This window comes from Montipora capricornis, chromosome 10 (assembly GCF_036669925.1).
Source record: "Montipora capricornis isolate CH-2021 chromosome 10, ASM3666992v2, whole genome shotgun sequence".
Taxonomy (NCBI): domain Eukaryota; kingdom Metazoa; phylum Cnidaria; class Anthozoa; order Scleractinia; family Acroporidae; genus Montipora; species Montipora capricornis.
The window spans coordinates 46,665,235-46,677,734 of NC_090892.1; the positions used below are offsets into that span (position 1 = coordinate 46,665,235).

General features: G+C 40.2%; 2 protein-coding genes across 2 annotated transcripts in view; both read left to right on the forward strand.

Moving 5' to 3' along the window:
* Nucleotides 1-8,308, forward strand: part of LOC138018404 (cleavage and polyadenylation specificity factor subunit 2-like) — a 25,000-nt gene extending 16,692 nt beyond the window's left edge. The window contains exons 11-20 of the mRNA XM_068865022.1: nucleotides 4-91; nucleotides 223-323; nucleotides 825-882; nucleotides 2,047-2,095; nucleotides 2,507-2,564; nucleotides 2,730-2,817; nucleotides 2,926-3,066; nucleotides 4,872-5,120; nucleotides 6,152-6,286; nucleotides 6,907-8,308. Coding sequence (XP_068721123.1) covers nucleotides 4-91; nucleotides 223-323; nucleotides 825-882; nucleotides 2,047-2,095; nucleotides 2,507-2,564; nucleotides 2,730-2,817; nucleotides 2,926-3,066; nucleotides 4,872-5,120; nucleotides 6,152-6,286; nucleotides 6,907-6,999 — 1,060 coding nt within the window. The 3' untranslated portion in view covers nucleotides 7,000-8,308. The remainder of the gene's footprint in view (nucleotides 1-3; nucleotides 92-222; nucleotides 324-824; nucleotides 883-2,046; nucleotides 2,096-2,506; nucleotides 2,565-2,729; nucleotides 2,818-2,925; nucleotides 3,067-4,871; nucleotides 5,121-6,151; nucleotides 6,287-6,906) is intronic.
* A 424-nt stretch (nucleotides 8,309-8,732) lies between these two features.
* Nucleotides 8,733-12,500, forward strand: part of LOC138018405 (uncharacterized) — a 9,452-nt gene continuing 5,684 nt past the window's right edge. The window contains exons 1-2 of the mRNA XM_068865023.1: nucleotides 8,733-8,823; nucleotides 8,934-9,003. The gene's annotated coding sequence lies outside the window, so the exon portion shown is untranslated. The remainder of the gene's footprint in view (nucleotides 8,824-8,933; nucleotides 9,004-12,500) is intronic.

Below are 12,500 nucleotides of genomic sequence, written 5' to 3' on the forward strand. Positions count from 1 at the left end.
TAGTCATTTGACAGTAGAGGAGAGTGACAGCGACAGTGATGAAGATTTAGAGGGAGGAGTCAGGCACGATCTTATGATGGCTGATGAAAAGGTACCTGGATATTCAGTTATGTCGCAGGACGCTAATCGCGTAGCGCGTGACGCGATTCGCGTCTCTCCTTAAACGCGACGCGACTGGTTACTTACATTTGAGCGGTATTGTACAACGTTTTTCTACTTTAGGGTGGTCGCAAAAGCAGCTTTTTCAAACAGGCCAGATCCTATCCCATGTTCCCTTGTCATGAAGAAAAGATCAAATGGGATGATTATGGAGAATTCATCAGGTACTGCAGTGTGTTAGCTATGCGGAACGTTTCGGTAACTGTATTGTGATACATACGTACATGAACTTTATTTACGTGTCCGGAGTATTTACCTAATGAATCTAATTGGGGACACCGGCAGTTAAAAAAATTAAAAATTAAGAACTAACAATTCACACTAATTATCACTATCACAATTAAGAAACTGTGTACTTATAATTATTTTTAAAAATCAATTAAAAGCTGAGAACTAAGAAATAAAATAAGTAACTATTCTTTATTATAACAAGACTCTCGGAAAGACAAGCCTGGCATTTACAGCTGCCATCAAGAACTTTTGTTACGTCCATGTTGCGAATCACCCTTTTGAAAGCTCTTAGGCTTGGTTTATAGCGAAGGTCTTTGCTTGTCCCTACCCCACAAATAGGGTCCAAGATACCTTATACTATGCGACTGTTCGAGAGTGTCATTTACATGTCTTGATGCGTGTTTTTATGATTATTCATATCGTTTTTCAAACAGACCAGAAGATTTTATGATCAGGGAGTTGGCAGCAGCCGAAGAAGAAAAAGCCAAAGTGGTGAGCAGATTTGACAAGTTTGAGTCAAGCCGAATGCTAAGAACAAAATTAAGTTAAAAGACTTGTTCAAGAAGGTTTCAGACTGTTGCTGGAAAAAGCCTACCCCGTTCCCATTGGTTTTTTCTGGAGCCGCGAGAGAGTCGCTTAGCGGCGAGAAGAGAAAAACCTTTGGTTACATTGGATTTGAATCTCGCTTTCATTCAGACGCCAGCTGTCAAATTGATAATTACAAAAGGGACCAGTGGCAACTTAGCAATCACGCGTCCCCTCGGTATTACCAATCATATTGATTTGCGTGTTTGTAGAAACATCAACCAATCCAAAATAATTGTATTTCGATGAAAATAATTGATATTTAAACACGACTTAGCATTTTGGAGAATTTTTTTCCAAGGGGGACTTGGAAAAGGCGGGCAAGCTCTCTTTCGGGGTGGGTGGGTACCCCGAAAGAGAGCTTGCTCGCAGGCTAGGTATAGTTGGAAGGACAGGCTTCCCTCTTATCCATATCAAACTTCCTCATTTGAGCGAGTTTGGACATTCCATTATTGAACCATCTTTATTCTTTGATGTAGTTTTTTTTCTTTAGTTTGTGTTGGCTTTCGACCCAGCTGCGAGGGTTTTTTAAACAGTTTTCACGGTTTTCTTCCTCGCAAAAAAATCAGCATGTGGCTTATTCCACCTGCGAAGGCCGTACGGGAGAATATCATACCGGACATTACTAAACAGCGAAACGAAGCACCAAAACACCATGTATGCCACCATACATTGAATACTAACCGACAAAGGTTGGATTTTGAGACTAAATATCGTTTTAGGCCTAATCAGGCCTACAACATTGTTGCTTCTAATTTCAATCTTAATCTGAACCCTAATCTTAATCTCAATGAATTAGGAGCAATCATTATTTCTCAAATCCATCCTTTTTCGGTTATTATTCAATGTATGGTGAGGTCATACATTGGTGTTTTGGTGTTTCGTTTCGCTGTTCTGCTTCTCTATCTTCGTCTTCTTCTCCTTCTCCTTTTCCTTCATCTTCATTTTCTTCTACAACTTTGCTTTCACCTTCGTATTGGCTTTAATAAATTGATTGATTGATTGATTGATTGATTAATTGATTGATTGATTGATTGATTTTTCTCAACCAACGTTTCTCATTTTCCTAAGGAGCAAAGTAAAAAGGAATCTTCGGACACAGAAGCTATGACGGCACATGGTTAGTCAGTCTCTTGTTTGTATCATATTTGAATCTCCCTTTGCTGGTCTTTTGATTTCAGCGTCTCTCATTTTTTGCTCTCGCCCCGTCCTCCGCGCGGCCAAAGCATCGAAACTCTTATTTTGCATGGTGCGCAAAACAGTTAGACTTAACTTATGGTGCCGGTTGCTCGAAGCCTGGTTAGCGCTAACCGTTGGTTAAGAGGTGTCAAAACGTGTAGGTTTCCATGGTATTTAACGCTGGTTAGCGCTAACTATGCTTCGAGCAACCCAGGCATGAAGTTTAGAAAATGTGCTAAATTCTCGACGCGTTTTACCTGACCACTTCCTATAATCTAGACATACCAAAATTAATTACTGATCTAACGCACCGTAACTGCAATGATTTTTTTTATATGGCGTTTCTTTTCAGGAGAAATGTCAAAAATTCCTACAAAGTGTATGGTGGAGAAAAAGCAACTTAACATCAGGTGATATAAAAAAACTCTTTTCATCTTTTACTTCCTGAAAACAGAGTGCGTGCATGCTCGTCACTAACAGTTTGAACTGGTTTTAATTGACTCGATGTGATCATTCTGAATTTCATTTCTTTTCTGCTTTTGTTAACTCACGTAGTTTTCGTCATCTCTTTGTAGATGTTCGTTGTTGTATATTGATTTCGAAGGACGCTCAGACGGCGAGTCGATCAAGAGGATTCTTTCACTCGTTAATCCAAGAAACCTCGTAAGTTCTTTGTACTGTAATTATTTGTTTATTTCCAGGGAATTTTGTGTTGCAGTTGACGTCAATGTCATCGAATCAAATTTCTTACCTGACCATGTTTTGGTTTAGATTCTGGTGCATGGTGTCGAGGAAGCCACAGACCATCTTGCTGAATACTGCCGGCAAAACACTAGTATACAAGTTAATCAAGTGTTTACACCGCGATGTGGCGACACAGTGGATTCCACTGGAGAAAGATATATTTATCAGGTGAGATTTAAAATTGAAGAGATGATGACACAGACGGTAACAGCGGCCACACTTGGTTCTTGAACCATCGTTTTTACCGAATCTTAATTAGGAAGATTACTTTCTTTTGAAATAAATTTAGCTCAACATTTGTGCTGATTAATTCAGATTAAATCATCGCAACTCGTTTTCATCTAAGCGTGGACACATGACGGGAAAACGTGCTCTGATTGGCTGCAAACGTGACAAGTTTTGTCTTCAATCATTCGGAGTTTGAGAGATGTTCATGGACGTTTTTCTAGAATGGCGGCAACACTAGACATCGAAGACCTTTTCCAATAAGTTGACCCTGATCTGATAGAGTATGCTTCAAATGATTTCAAACTATCGCGCGCAAAAGTTTCAACTGTTTGCTGAACGGCTGTCAAAACTCAAAATTCAAAGAACATGTTTTCCCTTCATGTGTCCACGCTTCTATGAAGACAACGGTATTACGAAAAGTATCATTTCCTTGTTGACAAACTTTCAAGAAGCTGTTCTGTTTAGAAGGATTGACTCTACAACACTGTATCACCAAACAGATACAACACTTGTCAATGTGTGCTCGATATTGAGACGTAATATGTTACCATAGCAATGGGAAAGGCATCCTAAAAAACCCTTTATTTTGCCTGCGTATACTGTATGTTGTGGTTCAAATGTTTTCTTGGTTTAAACATTTTCAAAGCAGTTGAATTTTGATTTTTCTTTGTCTTATTTTCATTATCATAGTCAGAGAAAAAGGAAAATCACAATTGAACGAGATTGAAAAATCCAAGGAAAAATTGAATCACAGCAACGAACTTGATTACTCCCATTTTTATTGGTGGAAAGTGATTATTTTACAATGACTGCAAAAATTATCGTGCGCTCATTGGCTAATTGTTATTGTCAATAAGCGGACAGACACATAAATTTATAATTTATGCGATAATGACGCGATATTGCTCGCGTCAGATTGAAGTTTCTCGCATTTTTGTCTCGCTTTCTTCTCGTGTTTTGACTTCATTTTGACCCCTCTGCCTTTTTGTTATTATAAAAAACAAATTGATGTCAGTTTTTCGTGCGTCTGGTCTGTTATTGACAATGAATTTCGTCATAACATTGTCGAAGTAGTTTGCGGATCCACTCGGCTATCGCCTCATGGATCCACAGCTACTCTGACAATGTTATGACGCAATTCATGATCAATAACAGGACAGACGCATGAAAAACTGACATCAATTTGTTAAGTAGATAATGTTGAAAGTCTTTGCTGAAAGGAAAAAATAATCTAGAACGGAATAAGTTCTACTTTCACATATGGGAAATTTAAGGTGGCTTTCATCTCCAGAGAATTTCTTCAGATTCTGCAGGGATTTTCGTCTTAGCCAGCAGATCACTTTCATCGAATTCATATTTAATATGCAAGACGAAATCGTTGTTAAGTGCCTCTCCTCTTGTTTGGCAATAATTTCTGTTTCATATGGAATCATACCATTGCGTGAAACAGTGACGTAGAGTTAACCCCTCTAACAAGATGGTCTCTCTTGAAAATGATGAATTTGGTGGGAGCCACCTTACCTATCCTAAGCAATTTTAGTTTATTCCTTAATTTGATCAAAATATTACAAACCGCTATCCTAAGATATTAAATAAACCCATGAAAATGATGCCAGTCGTGAGAATTTCAAGCGTAACCTTGACAAGAGGCCCATCATAACCTCTCCCTTCCCCCCAACCCCTAACCCACCCAACACCTTCCAGGTGCCTGCGTGAAGACTCCATACTCCTTGCTGTTGTCGTAGGTCAAGCTGCGTGATGCGCTGGTGAGCTCCTTGCAGTTTTCTCGGGCGCGTGACGCGGAACTCGCGTGGGTTGACGGGCAGCTGCATATGAATGCCTCTGAGTCCCACGTGGGGCTGGTCCTGGAAGATGGAGAGTTGCGAGACGACGAGGAGGGTCATGAGAAAATGGAAACGGATCAGAGTAATCGGAGTGGCAAGGAGGAACCAATGGACACAGTACCCGTATTGGAACAGCTTCAGTTGGCACAGGTAGTGTTTTTGCATCAGGCATTCTTGCTTTATTGTGTAAGAAGTGGATTTATACACGTGTGGGCGTTGAACTAGGGGTCAAAGAAGGCCCGGTGCTGAGGACCCTACGTTATGACGTTTCCGGACTGAAATTGTCTCATAGAATGGCCTGTCTCCATGTCCTTTCACAGGCCATGGAAAACAACCCTGAATGAATTACTGTTCAAGAACCTTCTATTTCTTCAAGGAATGAAAACTTGAGTGCGCGAGTGAAAAAGGCGCTCAAATTGCCTGTTCGCAGCAGTTCTTGTGTCGCCTAGATACAGAATTTGTTTTGTGTTGTGGTGGGAGATTTTTCTGCGTGTCCAGCGAAAACGGAATCTGCGGTCCACATAAAATATATATAGTTTACGTCATAGAAAGTGCGCCGTACGGGGTTTTATTCACGAGTTGCTTGTGTTAAAAACCCGAACGAGCGAGGAACGAGCGAGTGAGGGTTTTTGACACAAACAACGAGTGAATAAAACCCCGTACAAAAGCTCTTTCTATGTCGTGAACTGTTTATTACACATAAGACGAGAATTTTCATTAAAATAGTTTTCAGAACGCAAAGTAGAAACAAAAACTCACTAACAATAGAACCAAATGCAAATTTAATTTAATTCAATAACAAAGTTTGATTTGCACGAGATGCACGAGTGATTGGCATGGAAACGCCTTTACGCTATCGTTGATTGGTTATACTTCCACATGGGAAATAGCTGTACGCCATTCTGATTGGCTGTATAAGCCTTTTCCACATGTGAAAATAAAGCGTAAATGAGCTTTATGGAATAAAATCCTCATGTTATGTGTAATAAAACGTCAAACGTGCAAAATGTTATCGCTGCGATTATCGTCCTGATAACACTGTATTACATTCCTTGCTTTTAAAGGTTATCATTTAATAGCTAGGATCTTTAAAATGCACTGTTGGTAACAAGTGGTCATTTCGTCAAATTTACGTTGTTTACCCAACGGCAGCGACCTAAGTGTTGTCTTTCTCTCCCCAGATCACTGGGCACACTTCAGTTTACATAAACGAGCCGCGTCTGTCGGATTTTAAGCAGGTCTTAAACAAAGCTGGAATTCAAGCGGAATTTGCTGGTGGTGTTTTGATCTGTAACAATGTTGTTGCCGTCAGAAGGGTAAGAAAAATATCTTTGGAGCAGTTAAACATATCGTGTCGAGTCTCTACACGAAGTACCTTCCAAGCTCTTTTCAGCATTTCATTTCATTTCATTGAATCATTATGGGACGCATAGACTCCATCGTTTCCCTTTCAAGTAGATTTATGAGCTGCTTACTGACCACTTAACGCCCGCCTCTCGAGATGCTATAACAGCAGGGTTAGTGCGATGATTAGAGCCCTGGGCTTCATACGTGGATTGAGATTGCTGTCTTTTCTTCTCCAGACCAGGCCTGGTATTCTGGTTTTCCCCTCGTATTAAAAACCAACATTTCAAATTCCATTTCCATCTGGATTTAGGAGACGGACTAGTGTCCACAGTGGCGTCATTTCTAATTTTTTTAAGGAATTTGAAGACGTTAATGGCGTTAGACCACAATGCCCCCGCATTTACTTCGCCTTATCCCCCTTCCCCTACCCCCAAAAAAGTAGGTACTGCAAATGCAAAAAAAAACATTGTCTTCGTTTTGAAGGTTTTAACCAATTAAGGAAGCATAGCTTTTGCCGATTCGGTCAGTTTTAACAAGGTAATATACGATTTGGGATCACGCACACCTTTCTGGAATCTTGTCTTTTCAGAACGAGACTGGCCGAGTAGGCCTGGAAGGAGCCGTGTGTGATGATTACTACAAGATCCGTGAACTGTTGTACGAGCAATACGCCGTTGTGTGAATGAGACTGTGCTGAGAAAATTGAGTTTTTACGCTCCGTGGTATTATATATGGGCCTGGTAATGGATGGTTAAAAAACTTCCATTGGATGTCGTTTCATGCTGTCTGAATTGTAGCCGTGAGTACAGCTTTAAGTCGAGCAGCTACCGGCAATCTTGACATGCCTTGCAGTCTGTGAACCAATCTGAGTTGTCAAGTGCCCTACGTGGCTGCGAAAGTCAAGTACTCTCTCGGCTTATAAAGAGATTTGACAGTGAAACTTGTTAGATTAAAGGAAAGGTTTTGGTGATTGTGTGAAGCCACAACCGACGATTATCACGTTGGCGTTCTCGATGTTCATTTGGATATGGCGATTTTCCTTTATAAGAGTGGTTGCAGAAGTCAACGATTCGACCAGTAACTACCGTTCAGCGATCGTAGACGTGAGCTCAAGAGAGAAAGAAAGGAAGTACATCAGCTGCTCATGGACAACGCACCTTACCTGAGACGCTCGCTAGATTGGCCAGAAACTTTCTTTGTCATGAATGTCAAACGCACTTTTTTTCATATTAAATGGATTGCAGACTGAATTAAGTATCGTCAGTTTCCAAACAATTTCAAATTCAGAGCAATAACCGTGTTGCAACAGAAACATTTCAACGTTATCACAACTTGGATCACGTTATAGTTCCATAGCAGGAAAATAATCTTTTCGGTAGCCTAAGTATCGTCAGATTCACGCTTTTACGTTTTACGTGACTCTGTACAAAGCTTAACCTGCGTAGAAAGAGTTTTCCTGCCGGTGGGGAAACATGCAGGGATTCTCGATGTTCTCGCCCCACTTTTCTCGCGACCAAAACTTCGAAAATGCTACACAGGCTACACCAAGCTTGAAAGGAGTTAAAAATTGGTAAACGACTTTAGTTGTGATTTTTTAGAGTGTAAATCTGTGTTCCAGCTTTTCAGTGAGCGAGTTGAATTAGGTATTTCTGTTACTTTGTTGTTTTGTTCCATGTGCATGGTGGCCGACTCGCAGAGACACGCGAGAGAGCCGACTGTCAATCAGGTTTGCGCATCATGTACCAACATTTTGCATTTAATTTCCTGGGACTGGTTGTTTTAAATTCATCGTTCGATACACGCACTATTCCTTTTCAACCTCCGTTTTTATTTAACTCTTGGCTGAGAGTAGGAGACCTTGGTGCGACGTTGGCCTCTCTTGTTCCTTAGTCGATCCGGGACACAGAAAGAAGCGAAGTGGAGGTACTTCCCACGTTCAAGTTGCTGTTCTCCGATTGGCACCAAAGAAAAATAAAGGAGAATTAATTTGACGCTAACGTGTTTGTTCCTGAGTTGACTTACGACATTGACGGTGTATTCAGACCGTCCCCAAATAACCATTTTAATTTTACCATCTTTTTCAACACATTGTGCGGGTAAACGTAGAGAGGACATACTGAGTTTCACACTGGAACTGATCAATAACCATTTCTTGCACAAATATTGTTTGGTTGACGAATTCGTTCCCCGAATACAATTGAATCTGTGAAAGATACAATACAAAATCCTCTCAAACCAATGTTTGCTTTTGTAGGTCTTTTGATATTGCCTTTTTGACAACATAAAGTAACCCTCTCGCAGGTCTGAATTAGATGCGAACCTTAGTTGATTTTACACAGTCGGCAATTTGTTTGTTTTTTTTTTGTTTTTTTTTTTGAGCCTGCAAATATCACTTATTATAAAGTTCTCAGTTCCTTCAAGTAAAGGAGACAAAGGATTTCTTGTTAGCATTATTTGTCTGGTTTCACCGGAAACCTCTTCTTTTTCTCTAGAAGTCTGTATTGAGGTAAATCATTAATTTTAGTTGTTTTACTTGGAAAAACGGTTTCCGGTCTTAAAAACTGTAATTGCTTTTTAAGGTTGTTTGCCAACAAAGCTTTCTTTCCATGTTGAAAGGTGTTCTTGTTAATATCAATATTGCACCCCACGGACAAAATACGAAAAAACTAGAGGAAAAGCAAGAAAGGTGAGTCGGATGAGGAAAATCCTGGCACATTTTTTCAAAAATCGCGACACTTGAAAGCCGGGGACAAAGGATGACCCGGGCTAATCTCGTCTCACCACAACATCCTTAGTAAAATTTTTAAGTGTTTAATTGGATAGCAGACATCTGAGTTCTTGCGATCGAAACACTTTAATTTCCCCCATGAGTAGAAACTTATGGTGAGACCGGTTACCGCGTGCTAATATGTGGAGGTCCTAAGTCTCGCTTCGTTTTGGCTTCAAATTAACCCTTCGCGCTGTGGGTTACAGTCGCCTGTTCTTCCATACTTTCTCGTCGAATTTAAACCACGTCAAATATTTTTCGCAAGGCGACGGGATATTTTATCCAGTTTGGACCAAAGTTCGAGGGTGTTGCTGTCAACGTTTTCCGTAAAATTGGAAAGTGCGCGAGCATTTTAGGTCCGCGGGAGCTTGCTTCTGGAAAGTTTTAAAACTTTGTGAAATTCAGGACCTAAATGCATACTTGAAATTATAAAACTGGGCTTTTTAAAGGTTTTGAAGCCATCGAAGTAAATCTTAGCACCAACTTGAAAATAGGCCTGCTAAGTTTCGAGGATTTCCAGAAACAACCAGTATAAGATACACAGTTGAGCAATCGGTTAGTTGTGGTCGGGAAAGTGTTGTGAAAGGAAGAAATACTCAGGAAAAATATTTGTTGCTAACCAGGCTGTATTTCGGAATTAATTCGGTTGGATATGGCCACAGAAGTAAGTGATCGTGTTGATTATAAATTCATCCGTTCTAGCAATTTCGTAATTTTCTCAGCGTTTATATTTTGTATTTCCGATCGAATAAACATAGATTTGAATTGCTACGAAAAAGATATAGTTAAATTATATAATTTGTGATTCACGTCCACTCCCGAAATTTGTTAACCGGTTTTTTAACGAAGCATTGCGAAGTTCGCTGAATCGGCAACAGCTCTCTCTGAGGATAGATGTAACAGCCTTGACTGAGCCTTGGCTTAACTGACACATAGTGGAGGGATTATGACTGACATAAACGTGAAGTGCACAAAGCACTTCTTGTCTTCATTCAAATAAGTTGTTTGACGCATGAAAAAACCTAATAAAAAATCCTTTGCTTGCTTGCTAAAGAGAGTAAATACTTAGGCTTGCCTATCGGAAACAAAAAAAGGACAGTTTATTTTTAGTCCTGTTTTAAATGGTAGTAAGACTTCTCTGCGGTAATCTATATCACTCAGTAAAACGATGAAAATGGTCGCTCAGGGCCACAAGATCGCATAAGAAGTGTGTAAAACCACGTAATTGTGGGCGTCCTTGATAAAAGGAGGAGTTTATATTGCCTCTCTTCTTTGCATTCTGCTCTTGTCTTTATATATGTGTCCCTTGCAAGGCAAGAGTTGGCTGTTCTGTGTAAACAGCTGTAAAGCTGAAAATCAAACAGTTGTTTTCAGAAGGGTGATCCAAAACTTTGACCAAGTATTTTACCGAACCGAGTAAAAGTAAACTGTTCATGATTACATGAGAATTTTAATTATTTCTAGGCCTTGTATGAAAATGACTGGAGACCCCAATTGAAATCAATAAAATTCACAGGTTCAGTTTACATAATAGTTTAGCTAATGCAAGCCATTTTATATTATTACACCACCGTTCTCTTAAAAACGTATTTCTCTCCCCTGACACTTCATTCAACTAATTCTTTCCGAAAAAGAGACATTTTTTCTGATGAATCAGCCAGTGTGCCCTCTATCTCGGAAGTTTTTATCTCGGAAGTTTTTATCTCGGAATATCAATATTGTACCATAACGTATAGATCCGTATACGTTCCCTACTATACCCTAACTTGAGTATCAGCCCTTCCTGAGGGATAGGGGGTCAGGGAGAAAAGGAAAGGAAGGCCTAACACAAATCTATTCATTGGCCTGTGTCGAAAATCCAGAATCTGGATGTTTCTCTGATTGGGTAACACACAGAAGACTATTACGTCACACAAACCGGAAATGTAGAATCATGAACAGCGGCTATTTTATCGGCGAAATTCAACAATGCGCTCAGATGGGGCGCTTGAGTTCTTTCCAAGGATTAAACAAGAACAGGAACTCTGTCTTAAAAGCATTTTTGTCGAATGAAAGGATGTCCTCTGAATTCCGCCAACTGGGTATGGAAAGAGCCTCATTTCAGACAGGAGTGTTTTACTGGAAAATACACCACTCATAAAATTCACGAAACGTTTTAATAGTTTTTTTTTTTCAATTTTTTAACCTGTGCAAAGACAGCTTCTCCTTTTTCAACAACTTCAAAGCATTGAAGAGATCTGTTATATCACAGGTAGAAGGAATTAAGCGGCTCAGTGCATACATGTAATTCGTAGGTTTCTGCATCGAAATGCTTACATTTTTCCACAGTTTTGAGGGAGAAGTCAACGGAACTCAAGTCCATCGAGTCACTTTCTTCAGAGGATCCGTTTTGGGATGCGATCACTACACTCACAAGTCTCACTTGTTTACTTTTTTTTTTTTCATCTGACCTTTCCAAACAGTAATTTGTTTGTCATGATTAAGGCTGTGCTCGAATCATGTTTGGATGGGATCCATTACCTCGCTTTTGCAGCATCCTGCCGTTAGAAAAGTGTTAATTCTGTAAACGTCAGTTTGATCTAGGGAGCCACAAGTTTAAAAATTATATTTATTTAAAAGCGCCGATAACGTCAGTACTAGTACTTGTTTGTTTTGATGGTATTTTCCCAGACTTCCCTTCACAATTGGTGTCAAAAAAACCTCCGTTGCAATGTTCAGAAATGGCTTATTTCTTCATGGGACAACCGAATATTCGACGACAGGGTTTTCTCCAAATAGAGACCTTTTCGTTGAGGGTCGGGCTTTTGTCCTTGACATTTTTGAAGCGGAACTGTAGCTGCCCTTTTGCCCGGGGGGGGGGGGGGGGGGGGGATTACTCCCTTATAGGGTCTTGATGGGGACGTGCGGCCAGCCAGGGTATGTTTTTCGGGATTTTTGTCTTGAACAGGGTATCGAATTTATCATTTTTTGTCTTAATCAGGGTATCAAAAATCGGAATTCTGTCATAAAATGGGTAGGAAAATCAGCGATATTTGTCTTAAACAGGGTCAGGGTATGAGGGGCCGCGCCGCACCTCCCCAACCAGGGATACATCGAGTACCCCCCCCCCCCCCGGGCCCTTTTGACGCCGTCGGAGTAATTCCAGTGGGAGATCGATGATGATGTTCTAGAATTCGATGCTTGTCTCCCTCAGCAGATTGTAAGAAAGCAGTTGACACTTCCTCCGATATTTCTCTAACAGAAATAGCCGTAAATATTTGTTGTATTAAACTCGGTAAAAAACTTGAAACGATTAACAGTTCCTTACACAGAAGGCGTTGGTGACCAATAAGACCAATAACTATGACTGGCTTTCCGTTTAAAATAATCGAAAAGAAAACTCTTTGTATGTAATCTCAAAGAACAGTGGCACCATA